Source organism: Bubalus kerabau, chromosome X (genome assembly GCF_029407905.1).
Source record: "Bubalus kerabau isolate K-KA32 ecotype Philippines breed swamp buffalo chromosome X, PCC_UOA_SB_1v2, whole genome shotgun sequence".
In the NCBI taxonomy this organism is placed as follows: Eukaryota; Metazoa; Chordata; class Mammalia; order Artiodactyla; family Bovidae; genus Bubalus; species Bubalus kerabau.
In genome coordinates this window covers 11,700,778-11,719,036 of record NC_073647.1, presented here as the reverse complement: position 1 = coordinate 11,719,036, position 18,259 = coordinate 11,700,778, and the positions used below count along the sequence as shown (strand labels likewise).

The following is an 18,259-nucleotide window of genomic DNA, read 5'->3' as shown; positions in this document are numbered from 1 at the left end:
TTTTGAAGATCATCAATTCTGAGTTTGGGCCCTTCCTTGGGAGGCCAGATCTGGCAATGAGAGGATGGAGGATTGAGGTTAGGGTCAAGGCAGATAGGTCTGAGGAGAGGGTCCCTGAGGGTGGAGGAGATGATGAGTGGGAATGAAGGTCTTGAAGTCAAACTTTTCCTCCTTCACATATGAACTGGAGTCCTGCTTCTTGCTGTTTGTTGATGCCGCCTCACTGGTGGTGATCCTGGCAGACCTAATCAAGGGTCTTCATGGCCCATTCCATTTAGATTAGGAGTCGGAACCCGACTGCAGTTGCAGTTGGGGTGGGGAGAGGCATAATAGTTGGTGAAGATCACCAGTAAGGTGACCAAACATCATTGGTGAGACTTCTGGTGGGAAGTCAATTGGTGACTAATAACTTCTTGGCACCTGCATCCCAATAAAATTTGAACAGTCAAAGCCCAGAAACAGAATTCTTTCTTTACAATTTTATTTACAAAATGTATTAAAACTTTGTACAATACCTCATGGCAGTGAGGCTCCGTAATTTATTCCCACACATGCAATTTACGCTTTTACAGCCATTAGTTTGCTTGGCAATGTTTCTGTTCACTGAAGTACAGCTTTAACAACAAAAAGAAAATAATTGGAAAAAAATCTTCAAGTGACTACCGCCAAACTCCTGTAGCTTGAAGTTAGTAGCAGAAATTTGAAGCAATCAATGTTTTTTTTTTTTTTAAACATGCACGTTTTTAAAAAATAACAAACCAATTTACCCGCCTCTTCATTCCCAGTGAAGTTTCCTCTCTGAAAAACTGATTTGAGTCAACAAACATCCACTTCTATTTATCCAGTGCCTGTGAGAAGTTTGTGTGTAGGTTGGTTGGTTTAATGCAACCTCGTATATTGGCACAGCATTAGCTTCCCGTGCTGGGACATCATAGCATTCAGAAGTTGAAAAAAAAAAAATCACAGTTTTGTGAAAACAAAAACACAACAGCTTTCTTGTTTTTTTTTTTTTTTTCTGTTTGTTTTGTTCAATACCATTGAAAATTTGACAGGTGAGTCATTCATTTCTGACACAGTTTTTGGAATGAAAGTTTATATTACACTTTTCCAGAAATGTTTCATTGGAAACCACACTTGTACCTTTCTTTTCTGAAGACAAGAGCAAATGTGCAGCGAGTCAACTAAAGCATCTAAGGGTCACACTTGGGGAGATGAATTTGAGCTCCCAGTTTTTACAGCCTGGAAACTTCCCAATGCACGTCGCTGATGAGAGCAGACTACTGAACTACAGAAAGCGTACGTTATTATATAGGAGGTAATTAGTGAGTGGAGACTATTTCCTCTGACTGTTCTGATGATGCCAACGGCAGGTACGCAGTTAGTTACTTGATAGCCCGTGTAGCAGTGGTGCGATCTTCGGAGTCAGTAGAGAGACTGCTCCAAGCAAGGACCTGGGAGTGACGCTGAGGCCCTTGATTTAGCAGTAGGTTGGGAATGCATCTTAGTCTTGGTGAACTAGGAAAGGACACATGCAGTCTGACGGAGAGCCACAGGCAATCACAGGCAACAGCTGATAAGACAGACCTAGCAAGAGTGAAAGTCAGATGAGAACTGTGGTCTGAACCCACTGGCCCGCCTTGCAACGCGGTCCTGTCTCCATGGTGTACATTTTTGAAAGGCATACTTAGCAGAGAAAGCGGAGCTAAACACAGTGTTGTTTCTGAGAAAGATATTCTAAACACATTTGGGAGTGTAGGCCGCATTTCCCTCACCTCAATGCTAAATACTCAGCTATCTTGACTTAAGATGCACACGGAAGCAAGAAAAACACATCTGTGAGCTGAAATTCCGGGCTTCTCAAAAAGCCCCGGGATCCATTTGTAGGAAAGCACCGAGAGGTATGCCTAAGAGTGCCCGTCCCTTGCTACACACAAGTCAGTTTCAGAAAGTTCTGTTCATCCCTTCACCGAGTGGGAAATTGGCAGCGCATTTTCACAAAACCGTTTCAAAACACAGAAGTCACCGTTGAGTCCCTTTTCCAAAGTGTTTGAATTTTCTGAAATGTTGCATTTACATTCTAAAGATATACACATTTCAGCAATGTTGAAAGGAAATAGGATGCACAGAACATCATCACCAACAGGAAATACCAAAAACATCTTGTCAGCAGATCCTAGAAGAAATGCCAGTCTCCTCCCAGACAGGGAGGTCAGATTTTTTTTTTCTTTAAATCAGGAGGAATGAATTATTTTAGCTGAGATGGGCCTGTTCGCAGAATTGGAATTTGAAATTTGTCTGTGTGTATGTGTGTTAAAGAACATGGTGTTTGTATACTGTGCAGTGGTATCAAAGAATGGCTTTTGTTGAATTGACACTTTGTAAAATAACATTTGTTTTCGCATACTGGAATCTTGCATGTCCATTTTTTTGTTGGTTTTATTTTAATTTTTTTCAAGCAAAGCGAAAAGATTTCAATGATGGTTTGCATTGTCGCGAGTCTCAGAGTATTCCATAAGGCACTGAAGGAAAAAAAAATCAGTTTTTCCTATTGAAAGGTCATTGCACCATCAGCGATATTCGTGTCATGCCCGACACCAAGGAGAGTGGAATCTGGCTCAGGATCCTTGAAGCAGCCACGTTTTCGGTGATTCCTCTCATCACTTGCCTCCAGTGGGAAGGGATCTGAAAAGTAAAGGGGGGAATGTCAATTTGCATGGGCTTTCTATTGGCAATCTAAGTGTGCTATAGCTCAGTCTATCTTGGACCAAAACCACAGCTGTTTTTTCAAACTGGCATCTCTGAGGCCGCACCTTGTTTGACTGCCTTTAGGCAACAGGTTTGTTTCAATTCTTTCCCTGGAAGCAAGTGCTTTGCAATAGGTTAAAATTAGGTTCTTTTTTTTTTTTTTTTTTTTTTTTACTATGCATTGTACTAAGGAATACATGGGCATTGCATGAAGTCTAATTCAAAACGTTCATCACTTAGGATGTGAGTATACTAGAAGGCCTTAGTGGCATTTCAATATAGGACAATGACAGTGTCAGGACAATGACATTGCAGAGTGAATTCTGATCGCAGAACCTGTGACAGGGGACTGTTTGCCTAGGACAGACTGTGAGTAGTCTTCTATGGCTGGCTCAATTGAAATCCATTTGATCATGAGAAGAAAATGTGCTGCTCATTGCCAGAAAGATGACAGCTTCTTTCTCTTGATATCTACAACCTTAGTTACTGAAGTCAGAAAATAGCACATGGACTTTGAAGAGATAGCACATTCCAGGAAGAAGGCAGAACCCTAGTGATATCCACAAAGGAGCTTGCCTCCATGGGGTCTTTGCCCTGATATCATGGGGCTGATGGAGATGCTGTTGCTGCCCTCTTTTTTGGAGGCATTAACTAAAATGCCTCCACAAATGCAGGGGCTTCATTTGCCCCCAACCCTGGAAACGCAAGGCCACATTCTTGCCTCCTCTTCAAGTTCATACCCATCTTCTCTATCCTTTCTGTCTATACTAATGGGGTCCTTCTTTTTCTCCTGAGGTAACTCTTAATTTTATCCCAAAAGAATGACATGATCACGATCTACCACTGGCCCTAGAATAAAATTATCTGTAAAAAGAAAGTCAAAGATGCACCTGAAGGCCAAAATACCCAAAGAAGCAGACTAAGACTAACATGCAGATAAACCACTTCCTTGGAATCCCTATGGTCCAGAATCATAACTATCTCAGACATTTGGAGAAAGTTTATATCTATGGCATAAAGCTCAATGTCCCTTCTGACCTTCGTATTGGCCATGGGATGTCACTTCCCAGGTGCATAACTTTGGGAAAGTCACCTAATCTCTCAGTGCCTCTGTTTCCTGTTTTTAAACGGAGGTAGGTGAAATATTGGGTTGGCCAAAAAGGTCGTTCGGGTTTTTCTGTATGATGTTAATGGAAAAACCTTAATGAACTTTTTGGCCAACCCAATATTATCACTGAAGGAAAACTCCTCTGGGGACAAAGAACATCACCACTTAACATAAGATGAGCTCTCTAAGGCAGGAACGCTTCCCCAGCAAGAATGTGTATAGCTGCAGAAGGAAAGCAGATTCCTTCAAAATGGGCAGCATGAACAAAGTTGTTATTCTCTGGGAAGACTAAATAGAACTGTATTAGAGGAAAAAAGAAATCTTTTTCCTCATCCCCAGGCATTTTGAGCCCTCGAAAATGAGAAGGATTTCAAATATATTGAAGAAACCAAAGAAGCCAGAAGTAATTCTGAGCAGCAATGAAGAAATTGGAAAGAATTTCTTAAAATAGTGAGCAGAGTCACCGGTAGGGTGCAGTGAGTCTGGAATGCCTGATGGCTGTTCACCTGCCCAGGCATGCTTCAGGCCCCTCTTCCAGTGGGTGATCAGTAACCCAGACAGTAGGTCGTCAAGAGGTCATCTGCTCCCGATTCAGGGCTGGGTCTGAGGCATGGGTTCCCACAATGAGTCCAATAACTCCGACTCTACTCTCAGCCATAGCAAATGAGAGATGAGTCCCTCCTCTTTCAAGGATGCCTTTTTACTAACCAGATTTCACCTGGATCATATTCTTGCAGTTGATTTGCTCTTGAGTCATTTGACTGGTACCATAAACTCCCAAGGCTGGCTCTGATAATCAGCAATATAAGTAAAGTCTCAGGGTGCTTCTCCATCTCTGTGACCCTGAATAGACCCTGACAGATCTAGGCCAAGTCTAAGAACTGGAAACCATAATAACTAGGTAAGAAATTAGAAGTCCCTGTGAGATATTCCAGAACTTCTTGGAAATAAAAGATGAATGAATGAAGACCGACATCCCCCTGATGTCACATCACCAAATGGGCTGAGGACAGCTGAGAGGTTTCTATTTCCTGTTCAGCCTCCTTTGTGTCTTGACTGACACATGTCAGGTTTTTCCCCTGGCATCCTCTGGGGCTTTTCCTTCTTGTCTAGGGACTTCACACAGACTTGGAGGACACATTTGTTTGCAGTCTCTCCCCAGGTTTTCTTTTCATCCTAGGGGTGACTGCCACAGTGCCAGCTAACTGGGCTGTAACTGCATTGGCATTGTTGTCTATTCAAATGTGATTTTTGCCTCAGTTATCCTGAATCTTGCTTCACAAAATGGGTCAGCCAAGATGACTAAAGGAAAGCCACTGCACCAGAAGTTGCGGGAAGTTCATCTCTTGTGCTCTCCCCATCCCCTGGGTTGAGTGTACTGGGCCTCCACTGGAAGACTGCAGCACCCTGCCCAAAGGTTTGCTGATCCCACTTTCTCTCTCTCGTTCTCACTCACCATCCCCTCTTCCTTCATTAAGTGATAGGCTCTGAGACAACTTTCTCTAGAACCTTACTACTCCCTGGACCAGCAGCATGAATATGACCTGTGAGCTTGTGAGCAGTGTAGAACCTCAGGCCCCACCCTAGACCTGCTGCACACTGTCAGTCGGTAAGCACTGCTCTGGGACTTAAACAAGAGACTCAGATAGAATAGCTGATAATAAAGAGGGTCTGGAGGCTGTGTGATCCTAAGCCCTGCTCCTGAAAGCTTCCTTTTGCGGAAGTAGGAATGATTGAACCCTGCTCCTGAAAGCTTCCTTTTGCGGAAGTAGGAATGATTGAACATATACCCTTGTGTCAAGTACATCAGAAGGAGGGCTAGTGGAGGCTAGGTGAAGTCCCTCAAGACACTTTTGTAAAGAAGTAAGACATAGACTTAGGATCTGCTCTTCATGTGACAGGATCCCATTGGGGTTTCAAGATTTCTGGAGACCACCAGGCCATGAGTGGAGGATGGTCACATGGTTTAGTGAAGGATACAGTTATAAGAGGACAAAGAGCTGGGTTCTAGTCTGAGAACTGCCACTACCCAGTTGTCTTGCCTTTAGCAAGTCATTTGATATGGCTGGTGCTTAGTTTCCTAAAAGAGAAAATATTGGCTTGACCAAAAAGTTTGTTCAGGTTTTATGGAAAAACTCCGAACGTTGGCCAAGCCAGTGTTTTCTGCCCCATTACCACAACTGCGGCAATAGAGTGAGAGCACTCGGAAAACTGATATGCAGATTTCAGGTGTATTCTTTTCTTTGGATGCCAGTATCTTTGAATTTAGGATAATTCACCTAGGTTGAAGTCACTTGGGTACTATCCTATGAGGAAGCAAATAACATGCCCCCAGTTCTAATGGGCCTATATAACCTACTCAAGAGTAAAATATTTTAAGCACACTGGAACATTAAATGCTTGCATGCAAACAATGCTAATTACAGATGAATCCATCTTTGATCCATTCAGCAATGCAATGGGAGCACTTTGTTAGTGGGTTAGTCGTATACTGAATATGTTGTAACAGGAGATCTGCAGCAGGAAAGAACAACTAGCAACTTCATCAAACAAGAGAATGCCATCTGTGGTGAGGACAAGTGATTTATTTGGAGGAAATATTTAAAGCTTGGCTGAATTGAGATCCACACCATGAAATATGTGGAGGTCAAAAGCACAAATGCATTTAGAAATTGAAGCTCATAGACGTTAACTCATGAAGTAAAAATTCTCCCACCTACAAGAGCTATGAAGTTGCTAATTGTTCATTTCCACTTTCGATAGGTATGTTACTGATGACAGATGCACTTGAAGGTAACTAAACTTATATTCTCGTAAACACTTCTGAGATGGAGATGTTATCCTAACTCAAGCTTGCCTTTGAACATGTCTGAGTTATTGGTGAGTTTTGGCTGTAGCTGCCCGAGTCAAGGTGGCATCAATCAGGCTCATTAACGTATGAATTTGGGAACAGCCAGGAGCAGGGGTCCTAGACTGTCCTCTGGGAGACACTTACCTGAATGAACATCAGTTCCAAGAAAGGGACAACAAAGGAACTCACAGATTAAAGCAATTGTCTTAGGTTTACACTTAAGTGAATCACCACACCCCTATAGAAGCACTGCTTTTCTCAAGGGGGCAGCTCCCCATTTCCATTTTCATTTTCACATCAGTTCCAGAGAGCTGCTTTCTCTATAGCTGCGCTGTCCAACGTGGTAGTCACCAGCCACATGTTACTATTGAACACTTGATATGTGGCTAATGTGAGAGTTGAGACGTGCCATAAGTATCTATGTGAAACACACCCCTGATTTCTAAGACTTAGTATGAAAAAAGAATGTAAAATACCTCATTCATTTTTTACATTGGTAACAAGTTGAAATGCTAATATTTCAGATATACTGAGTTAAAAAATATATCATTAATTTTGCTTGTGTTACTTAAAAATTTTTTTTTACTTAATAAAATTTATTTTTTAGAATAGCTTTAGGTTCACAGTAAAATTAAGTGGAAAGTATAGAGAGTTCCCATAGTCTCTGTTTCCACTTGTTGTCTTCCATTATCAATATTAAAGTGGTACATTTGTCACAATTAATGAAGTTATATCGACACATCATTATCCCCCAGGGTCCATAGTTTACATTAAGGGTTAACTCTCGATGTTGTATATTCTATAGGTTTTGACAAATGCAAAATACTATATGTCTACCATTACTTGTGTTACTTTTGAAAATAGCTACCAGAGCACTTAAATTACACATCTGGTTCACAAATGTGGCTTGTAAATATTCCCATTGAACAGTGCTGCTCTAGAGAACTTTTTTTCCTCTTAGGTTGCAGACCACAATTTAATTACAAGTATGCTATTAGAAAAGCTCTACTGTCTGACAAGAAAGCACAACTGTTGTTTTCAAAGAATTAAATGGTTGCAAAGAATAGACAATTCTTGATACAATAAACTAGACCGAAAAACAAAGAGAAAAATAAAAGAGATTAACGTACAGTAACGTAAGCTGATTAGTGTACTAGACCTTAACCGTACCCCTAGATCTTAACACTCTCTGTTCCATACACGTTGTAGCCTTCTCTGTATGTAGCGTAATTTTGAGTGTTGGTGGCAGGAGCAGGCTTAAAGTTTTGGGTGTTCTTTGTGAGTTTCATGCGTTTGGACTCTGCCCGCGATTTGTAACAGAATTCTATCAAAGCCACCATCATGGCCAGCCCCAGACCTCCGACAAGTATATAGAAAACGCCTGCCACATTGCTCAGGCTCAGAGCGCTGGTCTTGTCCTAAGAGAAATGAACAAGGCGATTAGTTCTTGAGGAAAACAAAGACAATGGAACATTATAATACATTGCAACAGTATACAATAGTTCTAAGTCATAAAATAACTAGACATTGATGTAAATGTTATGACTCAGCTCTGGCAACTGGTGGATGTTTCACAATGGCCAGTAAGACAGCAGACTGTGCTTCTGTTGATCCTCATCTAAATATTCTTTTATTTGGGCTCCTTAAATCCTTTAGTACCTCAAGATGGTGTCAACAACTAAATAAAACAACATCCGGCCATGGGAGCAGAAGTGTAAACACAAGCACAATATAGTCCTCTGCCAACTTGCATAAACACCGTTTGCCAGAGTTGAGCAGTGACATAATCTCTATTAATGTAACACTCTTTTCATTTGGGACCTTGAAGCACTCTTTCCCCTCTCTGCCCCGCAACACCCCTTTCTCCCTTGTTCTCCCTGTGTCAACAACTAGTTTTTAAGATAGCAGGTGAGTATGTTAGCAGTTCCTGATATTCATATTGGGGGGAGTTACTTCACAAGGGTTTGTTTAAAAAGGATTAGCTCTCTCTTTTCACCCAGTGGTTGAGAAAGAAATTGCTCCCTGTGGGGGCTGGTGCTAAGGTCTCATCCTCAGGGGAGCAAATCTTTGTGCTGTGGAGACAAGGGCACAGCACAATGAATTGACTCTGTTCCCGCTTCCTGGGAGTTTAAACCCTCAGGAGGACCCACTGGGTCCGGAATTGGCTCCATACAAATCAGAAAACTTTTCCAGGAGGCTGATGATTGGAAAAAAAAATCCAGCTCATTTTTAGCTTTTACTCCAGGGAATGTAGAAAATAATCAGAAAAAAAAAAAAAAACCCTACACTTATCTGATCTCTATTTAAAATGGAAGGGGGGGTGGGGGGAAATCAAGGAAGCCGGTCAGTGACTTTCAGGTCAAACTGTGCAAGTCTGACTAAGCTATCTACCTGTATGAAAAAGCAGAAACTGAACTGTTGAACAATGGAAAGAAAAAAGTTGGTGCCTTGAGCCCTACCTTGAGGTAGGACACAGCAAGGGTCAGGAGCCTTTCTTTGACAAAAATAAAATAAAATAGCATTTTGTAGTCTTTTTAGAGGGAATGTAACCATTTTGCTGCTGAATACAATAAAATGGAATACCCACATTATTAAGCCAGTGAATTGAGTATCTCATTCAAATGATAGCACAGTGAGTATATGATGGCTATGGCTGACACTCCACACTCTGGAGCTCAGCTGGTCCTAGTATCATGTAAAGAAGTAAATATAAAGACAATTTGGCCATGTTCTGATTCTATTTTCATAAGTGCCAGTCCTGTACTTGTTTACTTCAACAAAAAGGCCAATTGGAATTGAATCGCATTGTCGGGAAGGTGGGTATGGACATTGCCTCATCTCTATAACAACCTTGCAAAGAGTCACTCTTCTAGGATGAATGACAGCTAGACAAGTGATAAGAATCTCTGTGACTTAGGAAATGATGGATCGCCTCCTTAAGGAGGCTGGTGAAACTATCTGCAGGAATGTTCCACAATCCATTAGGAAATGGATCAATTTCTGGTAACTTGCCCTCTCCCATTAGATTTGTATATGTATGTGATTTTTGATGGGGGAAAAGTATCCTTTGCATGACCCATGTAAGTTATAGCAACAAAGTTTCAAGTTCCTCCAATTTAAGTTTCATAAAATTCCCTGTTGTGGGATGTAGAAAACCAGTAGCAAAATGGTTCACTGCACAAGGAAAATGAGTGGCATTTCATGAAATGAATTAACTGATACCACAATATTAGTTCGAAAAAAGGAAAGGCAAAAATTGAAACTCAAAAAGAATTTTCTTAGGGGGGCAGGAAGGAGGCGGGGAAGAGTGTTTCATGCTTATCAATGTGATGTTATCCTGAGAATGTATACCCTTAAGGAGCATGCGACTGAATTTTAGAAGTATTACGTACAGAGATTCAAATAACACCTTTGGAAGAGAGAAGTGTGACAGACTTAATGAAATTCGAGATCCAAATAGATGCCGAACTCAATACGACAGCAGCTGAGAGGAGGCTACTCATTGTGCTTACAGAAGCCAGTCTTTGTTATTTAATTCTTTGACTGTTTTCAGGTGGGCTCAACATAATATAGTCATAACCAAAGGCATTAGCAACTACAAAGTCTCTGAAACTGTAAAGAGGTTAAGAAAAAGTACTGTCACAACTGGATCTTTTTTTTTTTTTTGGTTGTTGTTCTGTTTTTCTCTTCAAACTTTTAAAATGTGAAATACAGTAAAACCCCCTTATAACACAGCTCATGATTGTACTTCTTTGGGAATGTGTTGGGCCAGATTGAGTTCCCTGATCACAATAGCTTGCCGGGAGTCCATGAGTGATGTCACGTGGCAGGCCTCTAAGGCTGGTGTTTGCCTTAAACTTTCAGCGCTGGTGTTATAAAGGGGTCCCACTGTGTCAGGGAGTGTGTGTTGGGAAGGAAAGCCGTTTTAGGGTAGAAAATAAACAGTGGTTCAAAATGTGATTGCTAATCAGTACAAAAAGACCTTCAGCGACTGACCTTACTCCCGGAGTCCTTGGCTCCACACTCCCCCTTATCGTACCACCATTTGTTTTTCAGCTTGTCTAAGATGCCTTGTTCACTGAGTTTCAATACTGCAAGGTTTACAGGCGTTCTTCACGTGGGAAATAACATAAATAACATTATATTATGTTATTTTATGTTATTCAAGCTTCAAACTACTTTAAAACTATAGAAAGCGATAAAGCAGGGGGCCCTGGCCACAGAGTAATTTTAGACACTGCAGGCAACCTGAGCATTACCTTATAAAAATTAACACTACAGCAACGCTATATTTACCAGGGCCTGCCCATATCGCTTTGAGTAATCGGCACACACTGTTAAATAATGAGGATAGAAAAAAGGCACTCCTCAGATAGGCGGTGTGGGGTGAGGAGGGTTTCCCCTCAGTGACAATCGTCGGCGGCAGCTTGCAGTAGCTTTGTGATGGAGGTGTGTTAGGTTTGATCTAACCGGGTGTCTTGTTGTACTTCCAGACAGAAAGCAAGTTTTATGGTGGAGTGGGGAAGGGAACGGGGCCAGAAGGGGAGGCATTTCCACGTGTGGAGACAAAAGGATGAATTCCAGCAGAATAGAAGATAGATTCTATGTGACTAGCACGCCTTCTGATTAGTTGTTCTTTATTACACAAATCTGCTGTCCAGCTGAAAATGATCTTCCAACAAACTGTACTACATACATGTCTCCCCAGACTGAATTCTTATGCCATACTGGTCTTAATATTAACAGTATAATGTGGACTTCTGAGTTCTGGATAAGAATACTTTCAACAGTGTGAGACCTGGTCTAGGGATTGTTTTTGAATTACTGATCGGCTGTCTCTCTGATAAGGTTGTACGTTTATGGCCAACTCAGGTCACCAGAAGGTGAACTAGATTGTTTTAAAATGGATTATTAATATGGCATGACCTGAAATGGCAAACTGACTCTGCCTCTATGGCAGTGCTGTAGAGGAAGTTTAGATAAGCTGTTATAGTCAAATGAAACTTCAGAGCAAATGCAGGAAACCCTACTGGTCCTAGGGTAATGATTTTCTCTCTCGGAAATTTCTTCAGCTGTAAAATGGGAATAATGACTTCTACAGTTTTCTTTCTAGACCTAATGAATCTTAAAGGATCTCTAATAACTTTAGATTTAAAATGCATTATAGAGAGGGGGTGGCATATTTGTATTATGAGGCTATGAACTACTGTGTGTTCAGACTCATGTGAACAATATTGCCAGTACTAGTACCTGTTTTTCTGAATGCTACCAATTTTCAAGGAGGAAACAGGTATATTTGTGTAACTATGAACATTCCATAGAATTTCTGAGTTTATTTTGGGTAACTTGGACCCATCAACATATCCCAATCATTGACAAGACTTCTGTTGTCACAGAGATCTGTTCTCTATCAGACCATCCCCAAAGCCTGTTTCCTTTCTTTTCCTCTTTGCTGTTGAGAGCAGAAGGACCATCTCGAGATATTCTGAGAAACAGATCATCATGTAAAAATAATAGGCAATTTCAGAGTACTTAGGATTTGTAAAACTATAAACTTTTAGTGTCAGGGAGGTGACACTTTCTTGGTTAGTACTGAACTTGGCAGCCAGAATATCTGTATTTTGTATATCACCAGGAAATTGAGGTCCTTTTATATTTGAAACAAGTTCCTTCAATCAATGCTCAGAAGCTTAGGCTTCTCAAGTGCTGGCCAGAGTTGCTTGGAATGCAAAGAAACAAAAGTTATTTAAATAAAAACGTGAGCCTCTTTAGGATATTATTAGCTGGGACAGTCATCTTAGACTTTTTTTCTTAAAGAACAGACAGGCCATCTATGGCCATGAGATCAGTGTTGGAATTGCCTTCTCCCCAATCTCCACTGTCTAGTCTCCTTCTCTCTCCTTTCTCCTATAATCTTTTCCTCTATCGCCACCACCTCTCCCTCAGTGCTATGCCTTAAACTACATTTTGGCACCCAGGCTCAGGATTATAACAGTTGGCTCAGATTGCAGGGGAGATGTTTTTCAATAACAGATACATCACTGATTCCTTCAGGACCACAGGAAAAAGTATAATGCATTTTTTTCTTCCTTTTCATGCTTCCTCTTTTCTTACTGCAAAGGGCCCAGTGTCTTCATGCTGCTCTCTGACTAAGCCCTTACCAGGCCCTGACCTCCCTCAAGCTACTGTATTCTTCAAATGACTTCAATTTCTTTAGTTATGGCTGCTCTTACTAGATCTCAGGAACAGAGCAGTCTGATTAAAGGCACTCACACTAAGGTCCAAATAGAGATCTCTCCCTAGAGATCCTAGGTTTAAAAAAAAATTATCAACACTTAAGTAAGCTAGGGTTGGTAAAAGTGGGGCATGTTAGTTTAGAGCAGTGGTTCTCAAACTGGTCCAGAGACCCCTGGAGGATCTCTGAAATCTTTTCATCAGAGGGTCTGTGAGGCCAAAACTATTTTGGTATTAATACTAAGGTGTTCTTTGCCTTTCTCACTCTTATTATCTCATGATGTACAGTGGAGTTTCCTGGAGGTAACATGACATGTGATATCACAACACATTGAATGAAGAAGTAGATATGAGAATCCTATTCTCTTATATTAAGCCAGATATTAAAGATATTTGCAAAAATAGGACGATGCCACTCCTCACTGATTTTTTAAAAAGCATGCTATTTATGTGAATATACATTGGGTTTATTATTTTTAAATGAGTTATTAATACATGATTTAAAAATCGTTCCATTTTAATTTCTGATATGGTAAGCATTAATAGACATAATACATATGAACAAAATCTTTGGGGTTCCCTATAACTTTGAACTGTGTAAAGGGGTCCTGGGACAAATAAGTACTGGTTTTAAAGGAGGGAAGGCTTTTCCTCTGCTGGGCCTATTCTGGGCTGCCACCCTCCACTCTTGTCAAAATCCAGGCTGAGCATTTAGCATCCAGGTCAGCAATCTAGCATCGTACCTTTCTGACAAGTGGCCTACCCCTGCCTTAGGCCATTGAGTGGCTCCCTCAGAATGGTTGGTAACCGCTCTCTATTACCATAGTCTGTACAGTGGAGGTTACCTTAGAGCAATGGTTCTCTATTAGGGGTTGTTTTGCCCTTCAGGAGACACTGGGCAATGTTGAGTGATCTTTCATTGTCACAACTGGGGAGGGGGGCGATACAGGCATCTAGTAGGTAGAGGCCAGTGATGCTGTTAAACACCCCACTATGTGCAGGACCGCCCCCACCACAAGGCCCCAGATGTCAATAGTGCTGTGGCTGGGAAACCCTGCCTTAGACAATCCAAACCTCATCTGATGCCCCAGGACTTTAGGGAAATCTGACAAATGATATATCCTTAGAAGTTTAGTCTTTGATTGGAAAAAAAAATCACAGGGTTTATGAAATCTGGCAGGGAACCAGTGTGCGTTTGGGAACTTCTAAATAAAAATGAAGGAGAAAAACAAACATTTTAAGCAGCAGCACAGCCAAGCAGCATAAAAGCTGTAATCAGAAATCACAGATAATACCACTTAACAAGGTTAGGATAGCTGCCAAGAAAAGAAAGTACTTTAAAGGCCAAATCTCCTACAATTGTATGTTGCTGCAGGGTAGAATAAATTCCCAAGATGGCAGAGAAAAACTGCTTCTATCCACATAATTTTCTCTGTTACTGTACCTTACTGGATGTATTGCCAAACTCAATTCAAATCAACCAAATGCATTGACTTTCCCTTCCCAAAACACACACACACACACACACACACACACACACACACACAATTTGGTATTTTAAAGAAAGTAGAATTAGGTGGGCAATTGGTCACTTTAAATTTCACTTTCTTCTTGGTGCCATTTTTGCTCCTCACCCTAATATTTTCTCTCCCCCTCTTCATCTTCTATCTTGCCTTATTATTTGTGCCCAGGCCTTGTGTTTCCCCCTAGACTATGTTGCTCAAGTGGAAAGACCATGGCTTATATATTTGTATTCCCCATTTAGAATAGTTCTCTCAAGAAATACTTGAATAGAAAGCTCTTTTAGCATTTTGTTTTCCAGCCCGGCACTTGACACATAATAAAATTATTATTATTATTGGTCAAGTTTAATAATCACTTTAAGAAGGTAGATTCATGGCCTCTGTAAGTAAAGCAATCGAGGCACAGAAAGGGTAAGTAATCTGCTGTAGCCTGCACAGCAAATTATTGGGCAGGCCAGAAGGCAAATTGATATCCATGCAACTCTGCACTGTACCTTCACCAATGGAACACACAAAAAAAGGGGTGGCAAGCCCGCATTGTTTTTGTTCTTAGAGCTTGGATGTTCATAATGAATTTTTTCTTTAGGGACCATCAGTTTCCAAATAACTCTCAGCCTAGCAAGGGTAGATCCAGCGGCTGGGGCCTTTCACCGCTGTGGTGCAGTGGTATGTCTCCAGGGGAATGTTTCAGAGCTATGACTGCAGGCCCTTAACGGGTACCTAAGAGAATTAGAAGTCAGAAATATTTATTGTCCTTGCTTCAATAGAGAATAGAAAGAATTAAACAAAGTAGGTCAGATTCATATCATGGAAATTAGCCATTCTCCCCTCTGAAGGGCTTGCTGTGAATATTTCCTGAGTGGAGTCCTCTTAAGGAAAAACCAAAACAGAACAAAACAAAAACACAGGTCGTAGAGCTTGGGAGAGAACAGGAGTGCTTTGTCATTTCAGGGACTCTGGGAACATCCCCCCCCCGCCCCAAAATAGTTTCCTCACTGGTACATGACATTCCATCAAGGAATTTCACATCTTTAAGATGGAGGAAACTTCCTTGTTAAAATACAAAGCTTCATGAGAAATGGGAAGGGAAGCGGAGTGTAACTGTTTATAAACTCCAACTCTTTGTTCTGTTTGGTTTAAATAATGGCCTGGGGGGTTGGGTGGAGGAAAGGGTGTAAATTCCTCCTATGGAAAGGCTGTAAATTGCACCTATAGCCTAAAAATGTATGTGGATTAGGGACCAGATGGAGGGGGTAACAGCAAGTGTCACCTAGATAGTCAGCTAATAGAATGTGGAGGGAGCACTGACCTCAGACAGAATGATAGTTCCTGAGTGTGGGGAGCAGTCATGAAGTAGCATCAGTTTTTTTTTGAAATTGGGGTAGTAATGTAATTCACAATGCCTTGAAAATGAGTTCTATTTTTGAAGAAAACATTACTGGCTGATACAAATTTCTGCTTATCTCTGCCATCCCCACCTGGCAACAATCAACAACAAAGCTCTGTGCTCATTAATCCAGGGCATCCAGCCCCGGGTGGTGGTTGTCTAGGTTCCCAGCTCATTTCTGGGAGCTATGAGCCAGCCATTGCAAAGTTCAATGTCATCTTAGTGCCGACCAATGTTACATATGCAGACAGTTTTAGGATAAGAGGAACAATTTTTTTCTCCTGTGAAAGTAGAAACTGCTTATTTTTTGTTAAGTAACTAAAATTTTTGATTTCAAAGGAATTGTCCAATTTATTTTTTAATTTTGATTTCAGGAAATACCTAAACTATGTAGATTTGAGCCATGTTAGAGTCTTTTTTTATAAAGAAAGAAATGTGGAGAGAGTGATGTGAGGGTGCTGTTTTCCCATAGTGAAAAGAAGAAAAAATGGCCTCGTGAGTTAGTGACCAAGTTGATTCCTCCATATGGTGTTCCTAGAAGGATTGAGAGACAAGGTTTGTACTATGGATATAGTTCTAGGCCTGAAAGATATAGGAATCGAGGGTGTTGTAAGATTTATCTATTTGAGAGACTGTGCAATATATTCTAGTTTAAGTGGCTTCTTTTCTCCTTTCTGAGCAGGGACACCTAAAGAGCAAATGTCTGTTTAATTAATTATACCAAGAGATCTTCAATGGTGCCCTTAGGAAGGACAGATATATGTGTAAATACGTAGGTCATGGAGGGAAAGACAAGGAGATTACGGAGAAGTAAAAGAAATATATGAGTAAGGATGGTGTATTTGCAGCATTAATTACAAACTTGCTCTAAGAACACAATGTCTGAATGATGATAACAGAAACTTATCACAGCCTAAGCTGGAAGCCCTCCCCTTATGCTATGATTTATCCAAAGCTCACTCCAAGTTACTACATTTGCTTCTTGGTACCTAGTGATTTTTTGGAACAACTTCTAAAAATTATCTTCGGTCCAGTGGAGGGAGAAAAGCCATCTATCACTGGCTTTTCTACTGAAGATATTTCAGGTTTTCATGGTGACAGTTCACCTTTTCAAATTGCTCGCTTGTTTCCCTAGCCTTTTCTGGAGAACTCCTAGTATCATTCAGGAAATCACAGGCAGGAAGGCAGTTACAGACATCTCTGCCCAGGCAGGACTTGATCTATTAAATTGAAGTCAATTGATGACCAACCAAGAGAAGATTCGTCATTGGATAAAAGGATATAGTCTAGAGTCCTTGATATTCTTTTCCATAGGTTACCTGGGCATGTTGTTGGAGGCTATGCCCTAGACTACATTAGTATTCTGGAGCCCCTTTAAAGAAGCTCGATTTATTTATTTTCACAGGGGTTTCTGGATGCAGGATTCTAGGAGAATGAAGATTTAAGTTAGTTTAATCTTTCTATCCTTGGAGAAAGCCTGAGCTTTCTCCACAACCTGAGAGCAGGCACATATGACTGCTGGCAATACTGGACCCTGGCCACCCAAGTGACCCTCATTCCACAGGGGCAGCTACTGTGATTTGCAGAGTTATACAGTGCTTAGCTGCTAGACTCTCACTCTGAGACAGTATTTATATCATGTAGTTCACAAATGTAGCTTAAACCTATTTAACTCCTTGCTAATGAGATCATAATTTAATGTAAGTGCAAAGAGCAAATTCAATAATGCATGCCTATAACATTAGGAGGTGAAAGCTGTGAGCTATTTTACTAAGGGCCCAACAATGCTAGTGATTGAAACCTATTGATGGGCTTTTGTGCTAAAGAAGCAGCCCCCAAAGTCACTTGGAGATATTTGGATAAAGCCAGGTCATTTCCAAATGATAACCTCTCAAATGCAAAGTGATAGACCCCTTGATTACAAGTTGTGAATTTCACTAATGGATTCTTGCCAAACTGGGTCTTGGTCCAATCTCTCCCTCTAGAACTAGAAACCTGAACAATTTATTGGTCGTGGACAATCTGACATAACCCAATCAGTCTGGGAAGACTTCTTACTCAATTTGTCCCTGACAGGGAGAAGGGCATGAAGGAAAGATGCGAAGCTTCTGGAGAAGCTAGTTTTGTTTAAAATGTGGCCACAGATAATTTCCCAGGTACGTAATTGATATGAGTCCCTTGAAAACCCTGTTTTGAGATCCATTAAACATTCAAACTATCACGTTTGGTTGTGTTTCACTACATACAAGTGTCTTTTCTTTAGTTCATCCCCATAGATACTGAGAAAGAGAGGCATAGACTGAGAAGACAGACCAAAACAGATCTTTACCAGAAACTCACATAACAAGTGTTTCTGAAGAAAGACATCTAGTTCATTTTCCTGATTCTAGGCAAAATATTCATTGAGAGTT

At 40.9% G+C, this 18,259-nt stretch overlaps 1 protein-coding gene across 2 annotated transcripts in view; it reads right to left on the bottom strand.

Moving 5' to 3' along the window:
• Positions 1-464: 464 nt before the first annotated feature.
• The window catches only part of GRIA3 (glutamate ionotropic receptor AMPA type subunit 3), a 308,412-nt gene continuing 290,617 nt past the window's right edge, over positions 465-18,259 (bottom strand). The window contains exons 15-17 of one of the 2 annotated variants that reach the window (XM_055564728.1): positions 10,701-10,815; positions 7,875-8,122; positions 465-2,682 (exon numbers count right to left, since the gene is read on the bottom strand). In XM_055564728.1, the coding sequence (XP_055420703.1) occupies positions 7,877-8,122; positions 10,701-10,815 (361 nt within the window). In that variant the 3' untranslated portion in view covers positions 465-2,682; positions 7,875-7,876. Of the gene's footprint in view, positions 2,683-7,834; positions 8,123-10,700; positions 10,816-18,259 lie in introns of both variants that reach the window. The other variant, XM_055564729.1, reaches the window with a different exon arrangement.